The following is a 26114-nucleotide window of genomic DNA, read 5'->3' on the forward strand; positions in this document are numbered from 1 at the left end:
TTGTAATATATAACTATATTTAATAAATTAAAAAAAATCAGATACATTCGCAAAAATGACAATTACAATATTGACAAAATAATCAAAATATTCACAAAAATAATTATAAAAAATATTAAGTCAGAAAGGAGTTCACTCAGTTTTGATTGTGAAACTCAGCTTTACTTGGCATCAAACACGCAACATACATCGGCTCTAAAACAGAAGGATGTGCAAATATAAATAGACTGGCATATTTGCCTGCCATAGATGTGGGCGAAACGTCAGGAGAGAATGCTTCTGGAACATGGCCACACAGCCCGGAAGACATACAACAACCCTGGGACAACTTTGGGCTTCCCTCCAGCTGTTTGGACTATTTCTACAAATATTTTTGAGTATTTAAATGAATATTTTTGAGAATATTTTTTAAAAAAGGTTTGTTATTCCTGAAATTATTTTTGAAAATATTTCCGCAAATATTATTGTGATTATTTTTGCAAATATTTAAATAATATTTCAGCATTTTTATGATTGTGAAAATTTTATTATTATTATTACAGTAGAGTCTCACTTATCCAAGCTACATGGGCCGGCAGAAGCTTGGATAAGCGAATATCTTGGATAATATGGAGGGATTAAGGAGAACCCTATTAAACATCAAATTAGGTTATGATTTTACAAATTAAGCATCAAAACTTCATGTTATACAACAAATTTGACAGAAAAAGTAGTTCAATACGCAGTAATGTTATGTTGTAATTACTGTATTTACTAATTTAGCACCAAAATATCACGATATATTGAAAACATTGACAACAAAAATAGCTTGGATTATCCAGAAGCTTGGATAAGCGAGGCTTGGATAAGTGAGACTCTACTGTATTGTTGTTGTTGTTCTAGGAATATTTATTATTATTATTGGGAATATTTCTGTGAATACTTCTAACAATTATTTTGGGAAATATTTTTTGGATTATTTTGGGTAATAATATTGTGAATGTTTCTGAATATTTTGCAGAAATACATTTATGATTGTTTTCGCGACTATTTCTGCTGAGACTTTGGTGGATATTTTTATGATTATTTTTGAGAACAATTTAATAGATCTTGGTGATTATTTTCTGAAATTACTTTTGAGAGTATTTCTGCAAATATTTCTGTGAATCTGTTTTTACAGATATTTATGCAAAGTTTTTTTAGGGAGTATTTTTGAAAGTATTTTATGAACATTTGTGCGGTTAGTTATCCTTTGTGAACATGTTTTCTAAATACTTTTCCTAAATGTTCCTATGAATATCCCTGCGATAATTGGCCAAGAATATCTTTCCATAAAAACATTCTGAATTTAAGAGGTAGATTTCTCCATGATGTATGTATTTATTTCAAATTTTAAAAAGTTCTCTTCAGATCAAAGATCACATCTTGAAAAAAAAAAGCTTGGTACATTATTTAATACAGTTCAGTATTAATATAATATAATACCTTTTATCTGACACCAACTCCACAATCACGTATAAGGTCTCTCTCTTTACCTTGGCAGCAAATAAAATCAGAGCAAGACTGATTGCGGACATTGCAATCGACTGCGCCGGGGATGCTTTTATCTAGTTTTTAATATGACTGATATTTTATACTGGCTTTTTACCAGTTACATTTTGCAAGCTCTGTGTTATACATGCATCCTGGAGTATACAGGGTTTCTATACATGCTTGGTTGATATTTTTACTTATGTTTTTTAAATGACTGTTCTTATACATTGGCATTTGACCGGTAATTGTGCTGTTCCCAGCACATGTTGCACTTGTGCTGCTGCACCTCACCATGTATTGTTTGCATGTTGTGTTTTATCCTGCTTGCATCCTACTTTTAAGTGTTGGATTTTATAGTGTTTTGTATAGATGTTTGATTGATGTTGTTTCTGTATATGCATATGACCATTGGTCGGAGCATTAATAAATTGATTGATTGATAATACAGTTCAGTGATAAGAGTCCTAAGCAGTTTTCACAACTCCGTGAGGGGTCATCCGTTCCTTCACCAAGGGGGCTCCGGCCCCGCTGACATCCCACCTCCGCAGACTCCCCAGCACGTGCTTGCTTGCTTGGGAAACTACGTCTCCCTGGGCCTGATCCCAGGGGAAGGAAGGAAGGAAGGAAGGAAGGAAGGAAGGAAGGAAGGAAGGAAGGAAGGAAGGAAGGAAGGAAGGAAGGAAGGAGCAGGCGCTCAGCACTGGGCGGCATTCCCGCCTGGCTCCCGAGACTCCTCCACCAGGACGGCTCCTCCTCGCGGTGCTCCGCGTCCGCCTCCGCCAGGATCCTCCTCCTGCTCCTCGTCCTGCAGCAGCAGCGCGGCTCGGGCGCCCTCCACGGCATTCCCCCGGACCGTGACGTGCTCCCAGCCGCCCTGCACACGGATACGACACGGCAGAGAGGGCTGAGACCCAGGCAGGCAGGCAGCAGGGGACACCACCCGACTCCTCTCTGCAGATAGCCAGCCAGCCAGCCATTCACTCTCTCTCTCTCTCTAATGATAATATGCCGGGCTGTGGCTCAAGCTGGTGAGCAGACAGCTGCCAGCTGCAACAAATCACTCTGACCAGGAGGTCATGAGTTCGAGGCCAGCTCGGAGCCTATGTTTGTCTCTGTCTTTGTTCTATGTTAAGGCATTGAATGTTTGCCTTATATGTGTTACTAGCTGTGCCTGGCCACGCGTTGCTGTGGCGAAGTCTGGTGGTATGGGAAAGAAAGTATTGAGGAATTGGTGGTAGTTAAGGCCAAGGATAAAGGTTTTCCCCTGACATTAAGTCCAGTCGTGTCTGACTCTGGGGGTTGGAGCTCATCTTGAGTCTACACTGACATATAATCCAGTTGAAAAAACGGAAATCAAAGATACAGAATGGGGGACGATGCCTGGCTTGACAGCAGTGTGTGCGAAAAAGACCTTGGAGTCCTCGTGGGGAGGAAGATGAACATGAGCCAACAATGTGATGTGGCAGCTAAAAAAGCCAACGGGATTCTGTTCTGCATCAATAGGGGAATAGCGTCTAGATCCAGGGAAGTCCTGCTCCCCCTTATTCTATTCTGCCTTGGTCAGACCACGTTACCTGGAATCACACTGTGTCCAATTTTGGGCACCACAGTTGAAGGGAGATGTTGACAAGCTGGAAAGCGTCCAGAGGAGGGTGACTAAAATGATCAAGGGTCTGGAGAACAAGCCCTATGAGGAGCGGCTTAAAGAGCTGGGCATGTTTAGCCTGCAGAAGAGAAGGCTGAGAGGAGACATGATAACCATGTACAAATATGTGAGGGGAAGTCATAGGGAGGAGGGAGCGAGCTTGTTTTCTGCTGCCCTGCAGACTAGGACGCAAGGGAACAAGGGCTTCAAACTACAGGAAAGGAAGGAGATTCCACCTGAACATCAGGAAGAACTTCCTCACTGTGAGAAGGGCTGTTCAGCAGTGGAACTCTCTGCTCCGGACTGTGGTGGAGGCTCCTTCTTTGGAGGCTTTTAAGCAGAGGCTGGATGGCCATCTGTCGGGGGTGCTTAGAATGCGATTTCCTGCTTCTTGGCAGGGGGTTGGACTGGATGGCCCATGAGGTCTCTTCCAACTCTACTATTCTATGATTCTATGAAATCAGATAATCTGTATTTTATAGGCAGTGGGGAAGAGGCCTGATTGAAGTGGCCCTGGGCTGAGTGGGTTGCTAGGAGACCAAGTGGGCGGAGCTTAGCCTTCTAACTGGCAGCAATTGGATAAAAAACAATTCTTCCTCTCCCTCTAATTAGGACTTTATATTTCTTTTCTTTTTGTTGTATGAACGTAGAGGCATGGGTGAGGGGTTGTGCTGCCAAGTTTAGTGTTTCTGGGATGTGTAGTTTTGTTGTTTTGTCCTAGGCCGAAATTTCATTACCCTTTGATATATATAGATAGATGTGATCCGCCCTGAGTCCCCTTCGGGGTGAGAAAGAAGGGCAGATAAATAGAGAAATGAATGAATATGCCCTACCCCAATGCCGTAGTCCCAGGAGAGGCCCTTGGGCTGCATCCCGGGCCGCACGCCCAGGCGGTGGCAGACGGTCCCGCAGCTCAGGCTGTGGCTTCCCTGCACCTTGTCCGCTATCACCCACACCTGCAATCACATACCCTTAACGTCATTATACGCACAGAGCAGTAGTAATAATAATAATACTCTGAACAAACGAATGTTCTCTGAGAGGCTCCCACGACAAGGCTGCGGCCAGACCTGGTCCAAGGGTCCGACGGAGACTCTGCGCACGTTGTTGGAGACGTGTTCCCAGGCGCTGCCTTGCGGGTAGCTGGGCGTGATGCCTTGCCGGTACCACAGGTTACCTATGGACGGAGGACCACAACAGCGTCATTTCTAAAATCCTGGTTTTCACATATTTTAAAATTCATTTTTGCAGTTTCTAAAAAAAAATAATTTTTAAAAAATTTCAAAATCCTTTCTGCAAAAAAAATTGTGAATATATTGATGAATATTTTATATTTTTGCAAATATGGTTATGATTACAGTGGAGTCTCACTTATCCAAGCTAAACGGGCCGGCAGAAGCTTGGATAAGCAAATATCTTGGATAATAAGGAGGGATTAAGGAAAAGCCTATTAAACATCAAATTAGGTTATGATTTTACAAATGAAGCACCAAAACATCATGTTATACAACAAATTTGACAGAAAAAATAGTTCAATACTCAGTAATGTTATGTTGTAATTTACGAATTTAACACCAAAATATCACGATATATTGAAAACATTGACTACAAAAATGGCTTGGATTATCCAGAAGCTTGGATAAGCAAGGCTTGGATAAGTGAGACTCTACTGTATTTCTGAATCATTTATTATTATTTTAATGAATATTTGTTTTATTTATTTTATTTCCAATATTTATATCACGCCCTTCTCACCCGAAGGGACTCAGGGCAGCTTCCAACACTGGCACAATTAGATGCCTATTCAAAACCAATCAGCAATACATAAAATCAGTTAAAAGCAATGAAATACAATATAAAATTACAGTATATAAATTTTAAAAATATATATGCTCAGCTCCGTTCATCCAAAAACCTCGTGCCTTATCCATAGGTCAGTCTGTGTCATCTTTATCGTTTATTTGTTAAAAGCCATGTATTTAGGGCTCTTCTAAAGCCCAAAAGAGTTGGGACTTGACTGATCTCTCTGGAGAGGGTGTTCCACATATTTCTCTATTTTGTAAATATTTTTAATTATTTCTGTGAATGTTTTTCATGATTGTTCTACTGGGAATTTCATTATTTTTTTTTGAATATTTTTGTGTTTTATATTTTTGTCAATATCTTTACGAATACAGTAGAGTCTCACTTATCCAAGCCTTGCTTATCCAAGTTTCTGGATTATCCAAGCCATTTTTGTAGTCAATGTTTTCAATATATCATTATATTTTGGTGCTAAATTAGTCAATACAGTAATTACGACATAACATTACTGCATATTGAACTGCTTTTTCTGTCAAATTTGTTGTATAACATGATTTTTTGGTGCTTCATTTGTAAAATCATAATCTAATTTGATGTTTAATAGGCTTTTTCTTAATCCCTCCTTATTATGCAAGATATTCGCTTATCCAAGCTTCTGCTGGCCCATTTAGCTTGGATAAGTGAGACTCTACTATATTTCTGAATCATTTTAATTATTTTTAATATTTCCACGAAAATTTTTGTGAATATTTTATGGGTTTTTTGGGGGGCACATTGGACTCTTCTTACCATTCTGGTCCACGGAAAACACGGAGGTCCTTCCCACGGAGACTTGCTTCAGCTTCTGCTTCGGAGGAGAAGGGATGTGGTACCAGCCGTCGCCTGCGCAAGGAGAGCCCGCATTACACGACACGCACACACATGCACACGAACACGCCAACAACTGCAAGACACACCCGGGATTCAGCAGCTCTGGAAATACACCAGATACACTTGCGAGTCTAAGCTGCACCCCGATTTTAGGGATGTCGAAATGGGGAAAAGGTACTCATAAAAAGTATTTATGCAGAGGCTGCCATTGCTCGTTCGCTTGCTTGCTCGTTGTCCCACCCGCTGACCCACCTTCTGGCTTCTTGGTGGAGACGGAGCCGCGGAAGAAGACGGACCCGTCCTGCGCGACGGCCCAGACCTGGTGGAAGGAGCCGATGGAGACCGACAGGAAGGGCTGGTCCGTCCCCACGTGCAGCCAGGACGACCCCTGCGGAATCATCATAAATGATAATAATAATAATAGCAGTCAAACTCATGATAATAATTCAATAATAATAATAATTCTATGATTATGTGTGTGTATATATATGCTTGTGTTATATGTTATATCTATATATATAAAAGGCTAATGGAATTTCGGCCTAGGACAAAACAACAAAACTACACATCCCAGAAACACCAAACTTGGCAGCACAACCCCTCATCCATGCCTCTACGTTCATACAACAATCAGCTCCAGCTACTCCAGAAAACGGCCTGGCTTTGAGACTGCAAGGCTATTCACTGCTATTCCAACTGGCCAACAAAGGATTCCTATGAGCCACAGCAACGTGTGGCCGGGCAAAGCTAGTTATTATATAATATTAATGTTATATATATTGATATTACTATGCAAAGGCTGGAAGGCCATCTGTTGGGGGAGCTTTATTGCTGTTGAGGCTGGATGCTTTTCCTGCACTAAGGCAGAAGGGGTTTGTACCGAGTGAACTTACAACTCATTATTATTATTATTATTATTATTATTATATTATTATGACAAGGGCTGGATGGCCATCTGTCAAGGGGTGTCTGCTGGTGCTTTTCCTGCATGAAGGGTCGAGGGGTGTCCCCTGGGAGGAGCCCCTCCTTCCCGCCCCCCCGCCCCGCCCTGCCCCCCCTTACAGCTGGGTTTTGGGGGGCGACGCCCAGGCGGCAGAGCACGTCTCCCTTGTCGCTCACGGCCCAGAGCGCCACGCCGGCCGCTCCCTCCTCCTCCTCGTCCTCCAGTTGCGGGATGATTGACACGTCCCGCAGCGCAATGGGAGGGACTTCCAGCCACGGACCGCTGGTCACGATCTTGCATTTCCTGGCAGAAGGCAAACAGAAGGCGAGACCCAACCTTGGCATGCGTCCTGCGGGGTGGGGGTCAATGAATATAATCATCATAATAACAACAATAATAACAACAGATACGTAGCCACTTTGAGTCTCCTTGGGCATACAGAGAAAAAATTGGGGTATAAATCTCTATATATATAAGGGTAATGAAATTTCAGCCTACGACAAAACAACAAAACTACACATCCCAGAAACACTAAACTTGGCAGCACAACCCCTCATCCATGCCTCTACGTTCAGACAACAAAAAGAAAAGAAAAATGAAGTCCTAATTAGAGGGAGATGAAGAATTGTTTTTATCCAATTACTGCCAGTTAGAAGGGTAAGCTCTGCCCACTTGGTCTCCTAGCAACCCACTCAGCCCAGGGAACAGGCAGAGTTAGGCCTCTTACACACTGCCTACAAGATACAGATTATCTGATTTTAACTGGATTATATGGCAGTGTAGACTCAAGGCTGTATAAATGTATAATGGACTTAATGTAAGGTACAACCTTTACCCTTGACCTTAACTACCACCAATTCCTCAATACTTTATTTCCCAGACCACCAGACTTCGCCATAGCAACGCGTGGCCGGGCACAGCTAGTAATAATAATAATAATAATAATAATAATAATAATAATAATAATAATAGTAATAATAATTTTATTCTTATACCCCGCCTCCATCTCCCCGTGGGGACTCAGGGCGGCTCACAAATACAGAACAAAAGTACAATAACACCAGGAACCGAACAACAATGCAAATGAAAATTTAAAAAGACATAAATAAAATGACAACCAGGGCCGTAGCCATAAAAAAAATTTGGGAGGGGTTTTAAAACCTTTACCCTTGACCTTAACTACCACCAATTCCTCAATACTTTTATTTCCCATACCACCAGACTTCGCCACAGCAACACGTGGCCGGGCACAGCTAGTATAAATATAATAGTAATATTGAGAATAGTAGTGGCAGTGAGGAGGGAGCCCTGGCGGTGTGCTTACCTGGCCCAGCGCCTCCGCCGCACAAAGTCCTTGATGGTCTTGTGTCCGTGGTAAGACCTGCCGGGAGAAGAGAAAATGCCGCTGGGCCCGAAAGGCACAAAAGCGAAATGCCAGCGAGCGTGGCTTCAACGCCTTCCGAAGGAGAGCAAAAGGCAACGGCGCTCACGCGGGGAAGTCGGCCGCGTACTGCCAGCCTTCGCGGTCCGTTCCGCCGGAAATGCCGAAATCCACAAACCAGTCGGACGCCTGGAAATGAGAGAGAGAGAGAGAGAATAAGGGAGGAATAAGGGGACGGAAGCAGGGGCTCCCCAACTGCATGCATGGTTGTGCATTCGAATATACAAATACAGTAGAGTCTCACTCATCCAAGCCTCGCTTATCCATGTTTCTGGATTATGCAAGACATTTTTGTAGTCAATGTTTTCAATATATCGTGATATTTTGGTGCTAAATTCGTAAATACAGTAATTACAACATAACATTACTGCGTATTGAACTGCTTTTTCTGTCAAATTTGTTGCATAACATGATGTTTTGGTGCTTCATTTGTAAAATCATAACCTGATTTGATGTTTAATAGGCTTTTCCTTAATCCCTCCTTATTATCCAAGATATTCACTTATCCAAGCTTTGCCGGCCCATTTATGTTGGATAAGTGAGACTCTACTGTATATATGCACACACACATGTTTACCTGCACATACACACATATGTGTATGCATATATACACACATATACACATTCACATACAGGTATACACATATACACTCATATATATGTGTGTGTGTGAAAAACATACACATATACACACACAAAAATACTTACGCATATGCACTGACAGATATTCACATTTGCATATAGACACGCATAGAAACATAACCATACACATAAACATGTATACATACATTTGTATACCTGTGCATATATATATATATACTAGCTGTGCCCGGCCACGCGCTGCTGTGGCGAAGTCTGGTGGTATGGGAAATAAAAGTATTGAGGAATTGGTGGTAGTTAATGTAAGGGGTAAAGGTTTTACCTTACATTAAGTCCATTATAAATGGGTTATATAGCTGTGTGGAAGGGCCTTGAGTCTACACTGCCATATAATCCAGTTCAAATCAGATAATCTGTATTTGATAGGCAGTGTGGAAGAGGCCTAAGTGAGGCCTAACTCTGCCTGTCCCCTAGGCTGAGTGGTTTGCTAGGAGACCAAGTGGACGGAGCTTAGCCTTCTAACTGGAAGCAATTGGATAAAAACAATTCTTCATCTCCCTCTAATTAGGACTTTATTTTTCTTTTCTTTTTGTTGTATGAAGGTCGAGGCATGGATGAAGGGTTGTGCTGCCACGTTTAGCGTTTCTGGGATGTGTAGTTTTGTTGTTTAGTCCTAGGCTGAAATTTCATTACCCTTTTATATATATAGATATATACACACATGTATACATACACATAGACATATGTTCTCTCCCTCCCTCCCTCCCTCCCTCCCTCCCTCTGTGGCCGCACGCACCCAGGCCCACTGTGGGGAGGGGGGCTTGGTGTGGTCCTTGGTGCGTTCCTGCAGCCCCGAGGCATCGCTCCACATGTACCGGTCCGTGGGGAGGCCCCTGGAAGAGAGAGAGAGAGAGAGAGAGAGAGGGGGGGGGGAACCAAGCTGGGACGCAGCCACGCCCGCAGAAGCCCTTCTTCCCTCATTGGCCCCCCTGCCTGCCTGTCACTCGACTGTACCCGCCTCTCCCCTGCTTAGGCTGGCACTCCTCAGGGATGGACACGCCCCTTTATGCAAATGCCTCTCTAGCCCCTCCTCCCACCCCTTTTGAAGGACACACCCCTTTTTTTCAGAACCACCCACTCTCTCCTCCAATCCCCTTCTTCTTGGGAGGCTGATGCTCCCGAGGGCCACTCCCCCCTTTATGCAAATGTCTCTCTAGCCCCTCCTCCCACCCGTTCTCAAGTACACACCCCTTTTTATTCAGAACAACCCACTCTCTCCTCCAATCCCCTTCTTCTTGGGAGGCTGATGCTCCCGAGGGCCACTCCCCCTTTTATGCAAATGTCTCTCTAGCCCCTCCTCCCACCCGTTCTCAAGTACACACCCCTTTTTATTCAGAACAACCCATTCTCTCCTCCAATCCCCTTCTTCTTGGGAGGCTGATGCTCCCGAGGGCCACTCCCCCTTTTATGCAAATGTCTCTCTAGCCCCTCCTCCCACCCCTTCTCAAGGACACACCCCTTTTTATTCAAAACCACCCATTCTCTCCTCCAATCCCCTTCTTCTTGGGAGGCTGATGCTCCCGAGGGCCACTCCCCCTTTTATGCAAATGTCTCTCTGGCCCCTCCTCCCACCCCTTCTCAAGGACACACCCCTTTTTATTCAAAACCACCCATTCTCTCCTCCAATCCCCTTCTTCTTGGGAGGCCGATGCTCCCGAGGGCCACTCCCCCTTTTATTCAAATGTCTCTCTAGCCCCTCCTCCCACCCCTTCTCAAGGACACACCCCTTTTTATTCAAAACCACCCATTCTCTCCTCCAATCCCCTTCTTCTTGGGAGGCCGATGCTCCCGAGGGCCACTCCCCCTTTTATTCAAATGTCTCTCTAGCCCCTCCTCCCACCCCTTCTCAAGGACACACCCCTTTTTATTCAAAACCACCCATTCTCTCCTCCAATCCCCTTCTTCTTGGGAGGCTGATGCTCCCGAGGGCCACTCCCCCTTTTATGCAAATGTCTCTCTAGCCCCTCCTCCCACCCGTTCTCAAGTACACACCCCTTTTTATTCAGAACAACCCATTCTCTCCTCCAATCCCCTTCTTCTTGGGAGGCTGATGCTCCCGAGGGCCACTCCCCCTTTTATGCAAATGTCTCTCTGGCCCCTCCTCCCACCCCTTCTCAAGGACACACCCCTTTTTATTCAAAACCACCCATTCTCTCCTCCAATCCCCTTCTTCTTGGGAGGCCGATGCTCCCGAGGGCCACTCCCCCTTTTATTCAAATGTCTCTCTAGCCCCTCCTCCCACCCCTTCTCAAGGACACACCCCTTTTTATTCAAAACCACCCATTCTCTCCTCCAATCCCCTTCTTCTTGGGAGGCCGATGCTCCCGAGGGCCACTCCCCCTTTTATTCAAATGTCTCTCTAGCCCCTCCTCCCACCCGTTCTCAAGGACACACCCCTTTTTATTCAAAACCACCCATTCTCTCCTCCAATCCCCTTCTTCTTGGGAGGCGGATGCTCCCGAGGGCCACTCCCCCTTTTATGCAAATGTCTCTCTGGCCCCTCCTCCCACCCGTTCTCAAGGACACACCCCTTTTTATTCAAAACCACCCATTCTCTCCTCCAATCCCCTTCTTCTTGGGAGGCGGATGCTCCTGAGGGCCACTCCCCCTTTTATGCAAATGTCTATCTGGCCCCTCCTCCCACCCGTTCTCAAGGACACACCCCTTTTTATTCAAAACCACCCATTCTCTCCTCCAATCCCCTTCTTCTTGGGAGGCGGATGCTCCTGAGGGCCACTCCCCCTTTTATGCAAATGTCTATCTGGCCCCTCCTCCCACCCGTTCTCAAGGACACACCCCTTTTTATTCAAAACCACCCATTCTCTCCTCCAATCCCCTTCTTCTTGGGAGGCGGATGCTCCTGAGGGCCACTCCCCCTTTTATGCAAATGTCTCTCTGGCCCCTCCTCCCACCCGTTCTCAAGGACACACCCCTTTTTATTCAAAACCACCCATTCTCTCCTCCAATCCCCTTCTTCTTGGGAGGCGGATGCTCCCGAGGGCCACACCCCCTTGTATGCAAATGCCTCTCCTTCTCCTTAGACTGACACTCCTCTTTCCTGAGCCCTCCTGTGAGCATGGAGAGGGGCAAGGTGCCTGCTGTGAGTCGGTCAGAGAGCCAGGCCCCGACTTCCCTCTCTGGCAGCGGGGTTCTTCCGTTCCAAAGAAGCCTTCCAAAGCGGCAGGACCTTGAATCCGGCTCACCTGCTGCTGTATCCGGAGACCGGGTTCCATCGCTGGTTCTCGTAAATGTAGACGCACTTCACGTCGGTCTGCGTGTGGGCGTGCTCCCCGCTGCTGGACAAACCTGCAAGGACCGACCGACCGACCAGGTGACATTACTTTACATATCAGTGTCTGGGGGGGATTGGGGAGGGGAGGCCGCCCCGCTGCCTTGCCTGAGGAGGAGCCTCCCGGGCCCCCGCCGGTGTAGACCCAGGCCGTGTGGTCGTAGCCCAGGCCCCAGGTGACGCCGCGGCTGCTGCTCTCCACCAGGCGCAGGTGGCCCCCCACCTGCCGCCAGAACCTGCAAAACGGAGAGACCCCGCTTTGTATGTGTATACATATATCTATATCTATATATCTGTGGAATATTGTCCAGAGGGGGAGGAAGACCCCTTGTCTGTTCACCAGGGGAACTCCAGGCAGCAACAACCAACAACACACACACACACACACATATATATATATATGTGTGTGTGTGTGTGTATGTACATATATACATATTTACAATAATATATAATATGTTGTATATGCATATAATATTAATAATATTATTTTTTCATACAATATAATACTAATACAGTCGAGTCTCACTTATCCAAGCCTATGGATAATCCAAGCCATTTTTGTAGTCAATGTTTTCAATATATCGTGATATTTCAGTGTTAAATTCGTAAATACAGTAATTACTACATAGCATTACTGCCTATTGAACTACTTTTTCTGTCAAATTTGTTATATAACATAATGTTTTGGTGCTTAATTTGTAAAATCATAACCTAATTTGATGTTTAATAGGCTTTTCTTTAATTTCTCCTTATTATCCAACATATTCACTTATCCAACATTCTGCCGGCCCGTTTACGTTCGATAAGTGAGACTCTACTGTATATTTACAATAATATATAATATCATAATATATTGTATATGCATATCATATTAATAATAATATTTTGTCATACAATATAATACTAATAATACAATATAATAATATTAATTATATATTGCATGTAATATTATTAATAAGATTACAATATACAGATATAGTATATTATGGTAATTTATTGCCATTATTGTGCTATGCTAATAATATTGTATATACAGTAGAGTCTCACTTATCCAGGCTAAACGGGCCGGCAGAAGCTTGGATAAGCGAATATCTTGGATAAGGAGGAGGGATTACGGAAAAGCCTATTAAACATCAAATTAGGTTATGATTTTACAAATTAAGCACCAAAACTTCATGTTATACAACAAATTTGACAGAAAAAGTAGTTCAATACGCAGTAATGTTATGTTGTAATTACTGTATTTATGAATTTAGCACCAAAATATCACAATATATTGAAAACATTGACTACAAAAATGGCTTGGATTATCCAGAGGCTTGGATAAGCGAGGCTTGGATTAGTGAGACTCTACTGTAAATTTAATTTGAAAGCCGCTCTGAGTCCCCTTCGGGGTGAGAAGGGTGGGATATGAATGCATTACATAAATAAACAAGTGCCAGTGGAACCTCCCAAGCAGAGGGTGCCTCCAGGCAGCGGGGGCCAGGCCACCTCAATGATGAGATCCTTCCGGATTGACTTGGCAGCTTCATGGCCACTCATTGCTATTCAAGCTTGCTTCAAACAGACCCTCAGCCACCCCCAACCCGGTGCTTACATCTGGTTGCAGGGGTCGGGGCGGGCGGGGTCCTCCAGGTGTGGGGTGGGCTCGCTGGCGAAGACGTCCCCCTTGCAGGTGAGCGACCAGATGGCCCGGCGGGAAGGGTGCCCCCCTAGGGCACGGCCCTCGCAGCACGCGGCGCTCAGCAGGGACACCTGCCGGCAGGGCAAGGAGCAAGACCCCACTCAGTATTGTAACAATCATAATAAATGCAGGAGTCTACCGGATACCATGCAGCTGTGGATGAGAAGTCTACATAGGGACCACCAAACGCAGCATTGGCCAAACAAGAGTCAAAGAACATGAAAGGCACGGCAGACTCATTCAACCACAGAAATCAGCCATAGCAGAGCATTTGATGAACCAGCCTGGACACAGGATATTATTTGAGAACACAAAAATGCTGGACCATTCCAACAACTATCATGTCAAACTACACAGAGAAGCCATTGAAATCCACAAGCATGTGGACAACTTCAACAGAAAGGAAGAAACCATGAAAATGAACAAAATCTGGCTACCAGTATTACAAAACTCCAAAATCAAAACAGTAGATGGGAACCAACACTCTGAGGGCTTGGCTGAACAAAGGATGCTCCCAGGCAAGAGACAGAAACATTTCCAATGCTAATTAGGGTGATTAACTGTAACATTAATGCTGGCTCCCAGTGACAAAGGACTCTTGCCACACCCTGGACTCTCCACAGATATATATTCTTTCCTTTCCTTACTTAGTTTATCCATACCTCACAACCTCTGAGGATGCCTGCCATAGATGTGGGCGAAACGTCAGGAGAGAATACTTCTGGAACATGGCCACACAGCCCGAAAGACATACAACAACCCTATAATAAATGTCAGCTTGGAAGCATAATAATAATAATAATAATAATAATAATAATAATAATAATAATAATAATAATAATAATAATAATAAAACTATAATAATAATTGAATGTCTATTTGGAGGAATGACATAACGGGGTGTTGCGCAGTCCAATAAAGAGTCTGACATGTCAAGGACACGGCCCTGTTCTTACCCAGTCGCGCATCTCCTGCTCGGTGGGGGCGGCCAGGCGGAGGGGCCAGCGCTGCTTGGTCCTCTCGGGCGTGTAGAGCGCGAAGGAGTGCTTGGCCTCGTTCAGGATCTCCACCAGGATGGTCACCTCATTCAGGAACACGTGGATGTACTGGCAAAAAGCACGCAAATACATGCAGACACACACGTGCCCATCGCAAACCCAGGGCCCTTGTCGCAATATGAACGTAGGCGGCAACACATGTGCATGTTATCCCTGAGACGGCGGGATAAAGACAGCACGTGTGCCGTGACACGGGAAGGGCCCACGCCACGGCGTCCGTACCTTCTTCTCCTCGAAGTGCATGTAGTAGAGGAAGAGGATGCTGTCCCGCGCCCCGTCCTGGCCAGTGAACTGCTCCAGGGCCACGCGCACGTCCACCCACTTGTGCGGCTTCCAGCTGCGCCACCACTGCAGGGACCCCGTCTTCACCCAGACCGACTGGGGGGGGAAGCGGGGCGTGAGGGGGGGGGGGCGTGGAGGAAGGAGCCCCGGGGGTCCCTTGGAGAGGAGGGGCCGGGCACCGTCTCCTGGGGACCCTCCTCCCCATGTTTGCAAAGGGCACTCCACCCCCCCCCCCTCCACCCTTCCATCCCTCACGCATCACCTGCTGGACGGCCTGCTCGTAATGCTGGAAGTCCTGGTTCTCCCTCCGCGTGCGCTCAGAGAGCTGCTGCAGGATCTGCGTGCGCCAGGCGGACGTCTGCGCCGGAGAGAAGGAGAGAGAGAGCAAAGGGGACGGGGAGCAGGACGGGGCTGCGGGGGGGGGGGGGAGGGAGAAGGGAGGGAGGAGGGGCCAGCATTAATAATAATAATAATAATAATAATAATAATAATAATAATAATAATAATAATAATAATAAAAACTTTATTTATATACCGCCCTATCTCCTGGATGGGACTCAGGGCGGTTTACAGTCATAAAAGCAACACAAACATTACATAACAACATAATAACACATTACTAAACAAAGTAAAATAATACAGTTATAACAATAAATCACACTCAACCACAATCAGATCAACCACAAACCCAATATATTAAAATCTATCATTTTAGGCTAGGGAAATCTTGTGCAATATATTCAGGCCCAGAAATCGGCGGGAGTCCAATGTAATTACTCAAAAACCTGCCGACACCACCAGGTCTTCAGTTCCTTACGGAAATTGGATAATGTAGGGGATTGCCTGATCTCTTCTGGCAGTGCATTCCAGAGCCGGGGGGCCACTGCCGAGAAGGCTCGTTCCCTTGTCCCCACCAGCCGCACTTGAGACGGTGGTGGGAGCACAAGAAGAGCCTCCCCGGATGATCCCAGGCATCGATCTAGTTAATCACAATTGGTGGGCAAAACCTTTCAGACCCCCCCTTAGGTCCATACAGTGCGCACCCCGGGTGGCTCCTGTTGCCTTGGGAGAGCCATAATCTCCCAAAGCAGACAAGGGCACGAGGCCCAGAGGCAGCTCCCGTGATGCCACAAGGCCCTTCTGCTGCTTGCGTTCCCTCTGCTTGCGACAGCCCAGAACGAGTGATGGCTCTTAACTCAAAGCCAAGCCTGATCCGAGTGATGGCTCTTGACTCAAAAAATAATAATAATAATAATAATAATTATTATTATTATTATTATTATTTTATTTTTATACCCCGACCCATCTCCCCAAGGGGACTTGGGGCGGCTTACATGGGGCCAAGCCCAGGCAAAACAGACAATATAAAACACAACAATAAAAACAAATCAATCAACAATAAAGCAAGTCATAAAACAAATAAAATCATATAAAACAAACAAGCTTGATAAAATCCTGGGTTGGCTCCTAAAAAGAACTGGGCCATAAAAGTGCTAGTAGTACCGGTACCAGAAAGAGTCGGGAAGAGGACGATACAAAACCATTGTCCCATTAAAGTGCTGGGGAAAGGCATAAACAAAGGAGACTATGGCCGGGCTAAAGGAATAAAGTGCAGTAAAAATAAAAATGGGAAACTGGTCAATCCTTTGCTATGGAAGTCAGTCGTCAAAGGCAGGGCTCTCATGAGTTGGGGCCCCTCCCGACAAGGAGATGGCATCTTTCCTACCTGGCTGTGCCGCAAACCACTTTGGGGGCCCCTGGGGCTCCACCAGGCAGGCCCCGCCGGAGACCCAGGCCCACAGCGGGCGCTCGTCAGCAAGTAAGGGGTCTTCCAGGCCGAAGGAGCCCAGGCTGCCCGTCTCCGCGAGGGCGCTGCTGGCCGTGGGCGGGGGCTTCGCGGCCTCCTTGAGGTCGATGTTGCTCCACCGCAGCTCGGCCGGGGGCGGCTCTGGCTCCGAGGCCCCGGGTCCTGGAGGGGGGCAGGGGGAGGGGGGGTCTTCGGGGCCCTTCTCCGGGGCAGGGGGGGTTTCGGACAGAGCGGAGACCCCCGGGCAGGCAGGCGCCCCGTCCTCCCCCCGGCCGTCCTCTCCACACGTGGAAGCAGCATCAGCGCCCTCGAGGTCAGGGGGACGCTCCTCGCCCGGGTGGGGCCCGGACCCGGATTGTTCCCTGATGTCATCTGTGAAAAAGCAGCCGGCACTTGAGAGAGAGAGAGAGAGAGAGAGAGAGAGAGAGAGCGGGGAAAGGGAGGGCGGGAACATCATCATCATCATCATCATCATCATGGTATTATTTGGGGAAGGGTCCTTCCCCTCTCAGGGTCCTTCCCTGGGGGGCTACCTGAGGAGGCTGGTGGCGCTGCCCGCCTGGGACCGGTCCCCGTCCCGCCCGCACGCGAGGGCCTTCCAGGCCTTGCCGCTCAGCTCGCTCCGCGTGACGCCCTGGCGGAAGAGCACCGCACGCTCCTCGCACCCGACGCCCCACACCTGCCGGAGGAACGCGTGCCAATTGTGTGTTTAGCAGTGTTGTAGCCCGCCTCGAGCCGTGAGGAGAGGCAGATCAGATATAAAATTGTTATTTTTATTATTACCATGCTTATGTAATATTATATATAAAATTAATTTGTAAGCCGCTCTGAGTCCCCTTGGGATGAGAAGGACAGGATATAACTGTAGCAAGTAAATAAATAAATAAATAAATAAATAATGATTATCAATAGAACTCAGTTACTTCTGGAAAAGAGGAAAGCGCTCCAAAGCCACCTTGAGATTTGCTGATGTTGCATTATATTATTATTATTATTATTATTATTATTATTATTCCCTTCCTCGAAGTCCTAGGTCCCAATCCACCCGCCATGCCACTGCGATAGGATTGCTTGTCTTCAATGACACTCCACACGTTCAGTTAACGGAGAATGCATTGACACAAATACTTTGCTGTCCTCCCTCTTCCTTCCTTCCTTCCTTCCTTCCTTCCTTCCTTCCTTCCTTCCTTCTGCGTATGGTCCAGACCCTCACCTGGTCGTTGAGGCCCACGTCCAGCATCACCAGTTCTCCCACCATCCCGATCCAGCTGGTGCCGCTGGGATTGTGCGAATTCACGCCCCGCCGGAACCAGACCTGGGAAGGAAGCAGCACAACGCAAGACCAATGATGAGAAGTTCCCAGTAATAATAATAATAATAATAATAATAATAATAATAATAATAATAAATTATTTATACCCCGCCACCATCTCCCCACAGGGACTCGGGGCAGCTCACATGGGGAAAGGCCTGACCAGCACAATTTACAAAAACAACAGCATAAATACATTGAACAATATACAAAAAATAAAACACAGTAAGACAATAAAACAAGAGTTAAAGAGTAGAGCCATTCCCCACATTCTGAAACTGGGGAAAGGGATGGTGGTGGTGGGGTTGCCTTCTCTGGAGGCTTTTCATCCACTGATGGGAGTCTTGAAGCCCACAGAGCCCGATGCATGCGGACGGCTCCCCCCCGGTGCTCGCTGACCTTCCTGTCCTTGGTGAGCGCCCAGACCACGTTCACGCCCACAGAGACGTGCAGGAGGCCGCAGGCCGGGTCCGGAGGCTCCACCACCGTCCACGAGAGGCCTGGCCAAAGAAAAAAAAAAAACAATAAAAAATATAATAAAAATGAAATATAATAATGTAACAAAAAAGAATGCTAATAAAATATTAATACAGCAATAAAATAATATACAACAAATCTATATATATAAAGGGGTAATGAAATTTCGGCCTAGGACAAAACAACAAAACTACACATCCCAGAAACACTAAACTTGGCAGCACAGCCCCTCATCCATGCCTCTACGTTCATACAACAAAAAGAAAAGATAAATTAAGTCTAATTAGAGGGAGAAGAATAATTGTTTTTATCCAATTGCTGCCAGTTAGAAGGTTAAGCTCCGCCCACTTGGTCTCCTAGCAACCCACTCAGCCCAGGGGACAGGCAGACTTAGGCCTCACTTAGGCCTCTTCCACACTGCCTATAAAATACAGATTATCTGATTTTAACTGGATTATATGGCAGTGTAGACTCAAGGCCCTTCCACACAGCTATATAACCCATTTATAATGGACTTAATGTAAGGTAAACCCTTTACTTTTACTACCACCAATTCCTCAATACTTTATTTTCCATATCACCACAGCAACGCGTGGCCGGGCGCAGCTAGTAATATAATAAAATTGAAAATAATATAATATAGTGTAATAAAAGAATAACAGTAATCTATATATATATAAGAGTGATGGCATCAGGGCAGCAGACAAAACAACAAAACTACAGGCCCCCCAACCTCGAAATTTGACAACACAACCCATCATTCACGGCTCTAGGTTGATCAACAAAAAGAAAAGAAAAATAAAGTCCTAATTACAGGGAGAGGAATAATAGTTTTTATCCAATTGCTGCCACTTTGAAGGCTAAGCTCCACCCACTTGGTCTCCTAGCAACCTCCTCAGCCCAGGGGACAGGCACAGTTAGTCCTCACTTAGGCCTCTTCCACAGATTATCAGATTTGAACTGGATTATATGGCAGTGTAGACTCAAGGCCCCTCCACACAGCTATATAACCCATTTAGAATCTTATATTATCTGCTTTGCACTGGATTATCTTGAGTCCACACTGCCATATAATCCACTTCAGTGTGCATACTAAACATAAAGACAACCATACAACAGACATTCAATACCACCACTACCTCAACAATTTCTCACCAACACCACCAGGCAATGCCACAGCAACGCGTGGCCAGGCACAGCTAGTAATAATATATATAACAACAACAACGAGACCGGCCGCTCACCCTGGGGGTTGTTCCTGTCGATGCCCTCCCTCACGGCGGCCTGCCCCTCCCACAGGGTGGCCCAGACCAGGTCGTCCGGCCCGCAGCTGATCTGCACGGCTTCCCCGGGAGCAGACACCAAGGACCAGGAGGAGCCCTCGGGGTTGTGGTGGCAGACGCCTTCTCGGTACCAGACCTGCAGGCCAGACACACAGAACATAATCAGCAGGGCTGGAAGACGCCTGGCCGTGGCTCCCATTGGCGTGGCACTGCCTTGGAGACATCCTCAGCCCGGGTGGCGCCCACTCGCCCTTCATTGCTTGCTGCCTCGAGACATAACAACAACAACAACAATATTATTGTTGTTATTATTTTATTATAATAATGTTGATTTGTACCCTGCTTTTTCTCTCCACCAGGAGACTCAAAGCCACTTACATTAAAAAGCATTTCCATACCATTTGCAAATCAGCAATTATTATGATTATTACGATTATTATTACTTATAAGGAGGCCCGCAGTGTCTGGCTACCAAGGGTCTCCTCACCTGCGTGCTTACCCATGTCATACCTTTAATAATAATAATAATAATAATACAGTAAAGCCTCACTTATCCAAGCTAAACGGGCCGGCAGAAGCTTGGATAAGTGAATATCTTGGATAATAGGGAGAAATTAAGAAAAAGCCTATTAAACATCAAATTAGGTTATAATTTTACACATTAAGCACCAAAACATCATGTTATGCAACAAATTTGACAGAAAAAGTAGTTCAATATGCAGTAATGCTACATAGTAATTACTGTATTTACGAATTTAGCACCAAAATATCATGATGTATTGAAAACATTGACTACAGAAATGGCTTGGATAATCCAGAGGCTTGGATAAGCGAGGCTTGGATAAGTGAGACTCTACTGTAATAATAATAATTAGTAGTAATAGTAGTTGTTGTTGTTGTTGTTTATTTGTATTCCACCACCATCTCGCCCGGAGGGGACTCGGGGCGGCTCACAGAAATATCAGATACAAAACAATAACAATGTACAATACATCAATAAACATTTCCTCTTTTTTTTCATCATTTTAAAATGTATTTGTTATGCAATGCTTTTGACACGAAATAATATCAATAAACAATAACATGCACCAATTATAATATTTAAACATTGACCAGAAGAATGAAACACACTACTAAAAACATAAAATTAAAAACAGTGAGGTTGTAACGATAGATTCACAAAGTGCACATTATAAGTGGCGAACCTTTCCTTGCAAGGAGACGGCCCAGACGGAGAGCCTCCCGGCCGGCTCCTCACTGATCTCCCACCCGCCGACAGAGAGGTCGCTGAAGGGATCCGGAAGCTGTTTGGGATCTTCTGGGGACGGGATCTGTTGCACCGGAGGAAAGAAAGAAAGAAAGGAAGGAAGGGAGGGACCGGCATTGGCATTGCTCCTGTTTCCAACCCCTGGGGAAGGGGAGGGAGGGGGGGGCGCCTCACCTGTGCCCAGGCGTCCCGGGCCGCGTATCTCCGGAAGCGGATCCACCTCCGCCGCCGCACGCAGGAGTTCCACCGCTGCTCCTTGGTGTAGGCCGCCGGGAAGTCCATGGCGTACGTCCAGCCCTGGGGAGGCGAGGCGGGAAGCGCGGCACCGGAATCAGGAGGGGCGGGGGAGGGCCTCCCGGGGTCACGGCCCCACTGGAGACACCCTCCGCCCGGGGGCCCCGCCTCAGTGTGAGCCAAATGCAAGGTGGGTGCAGGCATGAGCAAACTTGGGCCCTCCGGGTGTTTTGGACTCCAACTCCCACACCGGCTGTTAGGATGTGTGGGAGTTGTAGTACAAAACTCCTGGAGGGCCCAAGTGTGCCCATGCCTGATAGAGTAAGGATTGTCTCAAGTTATATATTTATCTATCTATATAAAAGGGTAATGAAATTTCGGCCAAGGTCAAAACAACAAAACTACACATCCCAGAAACACTAAACGTGGCAGCACAACCCCTCATCCATGCCTCTACCTTCATACAACAAAAAGCTCCAGCTACTCCAGAAAACAGCCAGGCTTTGAGACTGCAAGGCTATTCACTGCTATTCCATCTGGCCAACAAAGGATTCCCATAAGCCACAGCAACGCGTGGCCGGGCAAAGCTAGTATCTATATATATAAAAGGGTAATGAAATTTCGGCCTAGGACAAAACAACAAAACTGCACATCCCAGAAACACTAAACTTGGCAGCACAACCCCTCATCCATGCCTCTACGTTCATACAACAAAAAGAAAAGAAAAATAAAGTCCTAATAAGAGGGAGAGGAATAATTATTTTTATTCCAATTGCTGCCAGTTAGAAGGCTAAGCTCCGCCCACTTGGTCTCCTAGCAACCCACTCAGCCCAGGGGACAGGCAGAGTTAGGCCTCACTTAGGCCTCTTCCACACTGGCTATAAAATACAGATTATCAGATTTGAACTGGATTATATGGCAGTGTAGACTCAAGGCCCTTCCACACAGCTATATAACCCATTTATAATCTTATATTATCTGTTTTTAACTGGATTATCTGGACTCCACACTGCGATATAATCCACTTCATTGTGCATTTTATACAGCTGTGTAGAAGGGGCCTCATATAATCCAGTTCTAAGCAGATAATATAAGATTCTAAATATAATATGTAATAATTACTGTGATATAATAATACAGAACAATATAATCTCTAAAATCAGGACAGTAAATAAGGAGCAACACTCTGAAAGCATAAGCCACAGCAACGCATGGCCGGGCAAAGCTAGTATCTATATATATAAAAGGGTAATGAAATTTTGGCCTAGGACAAAACAACAAAACTACACATCCCAGAAACACTAAACTTGGCAGCACAACCCCTCATCCATGCCTCTACGTTCATACAACAAAAAGCTCCAGCTACTCCAGATAACGGCCAGGCTTTGAGACTGCAAGGCTATTCACTGCTATTCCACCTGGCCAACAAAGGATTCCCATAAGCCACAGCAACGCGTGGCCGGGCAAAGCTAGTATATATATATGCTTAAGATAGACACAAGGGGGTTGTGCCTGCCTACCCCTTGTGCGGTGGGCTCCCCGTGGCAGTTGTGGTCGAGGTGCCAGTCCTGCTCCCACTCCCAGTGCGCAGAGGGCAGCGCGAAGCCCCCCAGCGCCCGGTGCTCCAGCCCCGTCGCATCGCTCCACGGCCAGCGGTCGCTGGGAAGAAGCTTCTCGCAGAAGCCCGTCACCGGATTCCAGCGCTGCCGAGAAGGAGAAAAGCCACACACTGTTTCAGTAGACCTCTCAACAGGGTGAAGATAATATAATAGCAAATATAAATATAATAATAACAATTTAAATTGTATGCTGATGCCTTTATGTTAAGCTGCTTTGAGTTTCCTTCGGGAGAGATAAAGCAGGGTATAAAAAATATAATAATAAACATAATAATACATATAAATATAATAATAATTATTAATATAAATATTAGAACAATATCATTTTTAATTGCACGCTGATGCTTTTACGTTAAGCCGCTTTGAGTCTTGTGCAGGAGGGATAAAGCGGGATATAAAAATATAGTAATAATAAATATAAATATAAATACCATATAATAGTAACAATTTAAATTGTAGGCTGATGCTTTTATGTTAAGCCGCTTTGAGTTTCCTTCAGGAGAGATAAAGCGGGGTATAAAGAAATATAATAATTAATATAATAATAAATATGCATATAGTAATAATATTATTATAATAATATAATGATAAATACAATATAATAATAACAATTTAAATTGCATACTGATGCTTTTATGTTAAGCCACTTTGAGTCTTGTGCAGGAGAGATAAAGCGGGGTATAAAAATATAATAAATATAAATACAATAATAACAATTAAAATTGTATGCTGATGCTTTTATGTTAAGCCGCTTTGAGTCTTCTGCGGGAGGAATAAAGTGAGTTATAAACAAATATAATAATTAATATAATAATAAATGGTCCATGAGATCATGAAGAGTCGGAAGTGAGTGAACAAATAAACAAACAACATAATAATAAATATAAATATAATAATAATATAACAATATAATAAATATAAATATAGTAATAATAATTTAAATGGTATGTTGATGCCGTACCTGGTTCTCGTAGGCCTCCTCCTGGCAGCGGATGGGCAGGTCCCCGGCGTGGACGTAGACGTAGACCTGGTGGTCGCAGGCGATGCCCCAGCAGCAGGGCTTGGCGGCCGAGACACGCTTGAACTCGCGCGGCCCGTCCCCGCACAGCCGCTCCCAGGCCTGTCCCGAGGCCGAGAGGGTGTAGACGCGGCCAAAGACATCCACCGCCCACAGCATGGAGCCCGGGCCGGGCATGGCGGGCGAGTGGGGGAGAGGGGCCGGCGTGGGGGTCACTTCACAGCCAGATCCCCACGGCTGTGGCCGTCGCCCGGAGAGAGACGCTTGTCATGGGAAGGGGTCAGGAAGGGCGTCACGGCGCGAAGGGGGCGGCGCAGGTAACAAGCCACGGGGCACCCGTGGGCACGAATGGACAGTTGTCGTCCGCCGCGGCCGTGTGGAGCTCCACGGAACGGTCAGTGTAGACGAGGCCTAAGGCAAAGCAGACGGGAAATGAGAGAGGACACTCTTGGGCTGGGTGGACTGCCTCTCCCAGAACCCCAGAATTTATGATCTTCTTTATTATGTATTTATTATAAATAAATAATAAATAAAATTATAATACAATAATATAATAATAAAAATAAGTTAAAATAAATAATACATCATAACATAATGTCATAATAATACAATAATATAATATAATCTATATATATAAAAGAGTGATGGCATCACGGCGACCCACAAAACAACAAAACTACAGGCCCCCCAACCTCGAAATTTGACAACACAACCCATCATCCACGGCTCTAGGTTGATACAACAAAAAGAAAAGAAAAATAAAGTCCTAATTAGAGAGAGAGGAATAATTGCTTTTATCCAATTGCTGCCAGTTAGAAGGCTAAGCTCCTCCAACTTGGTCTCCTAGCAACCGAATAAAAAATAATAAAAAACACTAAAAATAATTAAAAACACTAAAAAAATTAATACAATAAAATACTATACTAACAGAAAATAACTAAAAAGAATACAAAAAAATAATAAAATATAATAAATAAAAAGATAACTTACAATAAAATTAATTAAAAAATATAAATAACGTCAAATAAAAATTACACAACAATTTTTAACCAATACCACCACCACTTTGCCACAGCAACGCGTGGCCAGGCACAGCTAGTACTAAATAATAAATAACAATAACAAATTAAAATGAATACTAAATCATAATATAATAATATCATAATGTCATAATAAAACTCCAAACCATGACTCCTAATAACAGTATAAACTATGTAACTACATGACCAACTATAATATAAGATATTATATGTAGACGGGGCCTGAGCCACATCTATCTCTTGGGGAGGCCGGACTACATCTCCCAGAATCCCCAACTGGCCAAGCCAATGGGAAAGACTCCTCCACTGGGATAGATTATAATATAAATAATAAATACATAAAATTATAATGCAATGATATAAGTTAATAATACATAACAATACATTAAAATAAATAATAAATCATGACATTATAATGATATAATAATAAAGCTCCAAACCATGGCACGATGCCAGGCCTGCCACTAATACCACACACACCAAATGAATGAAGGTGACCCTAACCCTCGAAAACTCCACACCGAGACTAGTCATAATAAGCGCACAAACGAGGGGAACATACTGCGACCTGATCCTGCGAGGCTGCACCGGAGCCCCGGCCCGACCCGCCAGAGGAAGGCTACCTGCTCGTCCAGCCTCCTCCTGCGCATGCGCGGACAGAGGGACGAGGAAGAAATGCGACTGACTCTGCGCGAACCGCACGTTGATTGGTCGGCCGGCCGGCAGGCAGCTCCCGGAGCTGGGCTCCCATTGGGCGGCGCGGGAGGCAGGTGGGCAGGTGGGCGTGGCCCGCGGCTGTCTCTCCCGAGGCCCCGCCCCCTCCCGGGCAGAGAGAGAGAGAGAGAGAGGGGCGGGGGCATGGTCACGTGA

General features: G+C 45.4%; 1 protein-coding gene across 3 annotated transcripts; it reads right to left on the reverse strand.

Annotated features, from left to right (window-relative positions):
• tecpr1 (tectonin beta-propeller repeat containing 1) lies at positions 1-25938 on the reverse strand. Of its 3 annotated transcripts, none has more exons than XM_062964454.1 (25): positions 25807-25938; positions 24148-24615; positions 23088-23270; positions 21508-21630; positions 21272-21397; positions 20028-20202; positions 18706-18806; positions 18208-18309; positions 17528-17673; positions 16914-17386; positions 15450-15598; positions 15128-15283; positions 14804-14953; positions 13761-13918; positions 12272-12399; positions 12078-12180; positions 9611-9707; positions 8264-8343; positions 8098-8154; positions 6893-7076; positions 6083-6218; positions 5750-5842; positions 4228-4334; positions 3991-4113; positions 1-2386 (listed from the first exon to the last, which is right to left on the reverse strand). In XM_062964454.1, the coding sequence occupies exons 2-25, from the start codon at positions 24379-24381 to the stop codon at positions 2207-2209; spliced, it is 3564 nt and encodes a 1187-aa protein (XP_062820524.1). In that variant the 5' UTR covers positions 24382-24615; positions 25807-25938; the 3' UTR covers positions 1-2206. The 3 variants fall into 3 exon arrangements, with proteins under 3 accessions (XP_062820524.1, XP_062820525.1, XP_062820526.1); XM_062964455.1 differs by having other exon boundaries at positions 25813-25902; XM_062964456.1 differs by having other exon boundaries at positions 25749-25896.
• Between the last annotated feature and the right edge of the window lie 176 nt (positions 25939-26114).

This window comes from Anolis carolinensis, unplaced genomic scaffold, assembly GCF_035594765.1.
Source record: "Anolis carolinensis isolate JA03-04 unplaced genomic scaffold, rAnoCar3.1.pri scaffold_13, whole genome shotgun sequence".
Taxonomy (NCBI): Eukaryota; Metazoa; Chordata; class Lepidosauria; order Squamata; family Dactyloidae; genus Anolis; species Anolis carolinensis.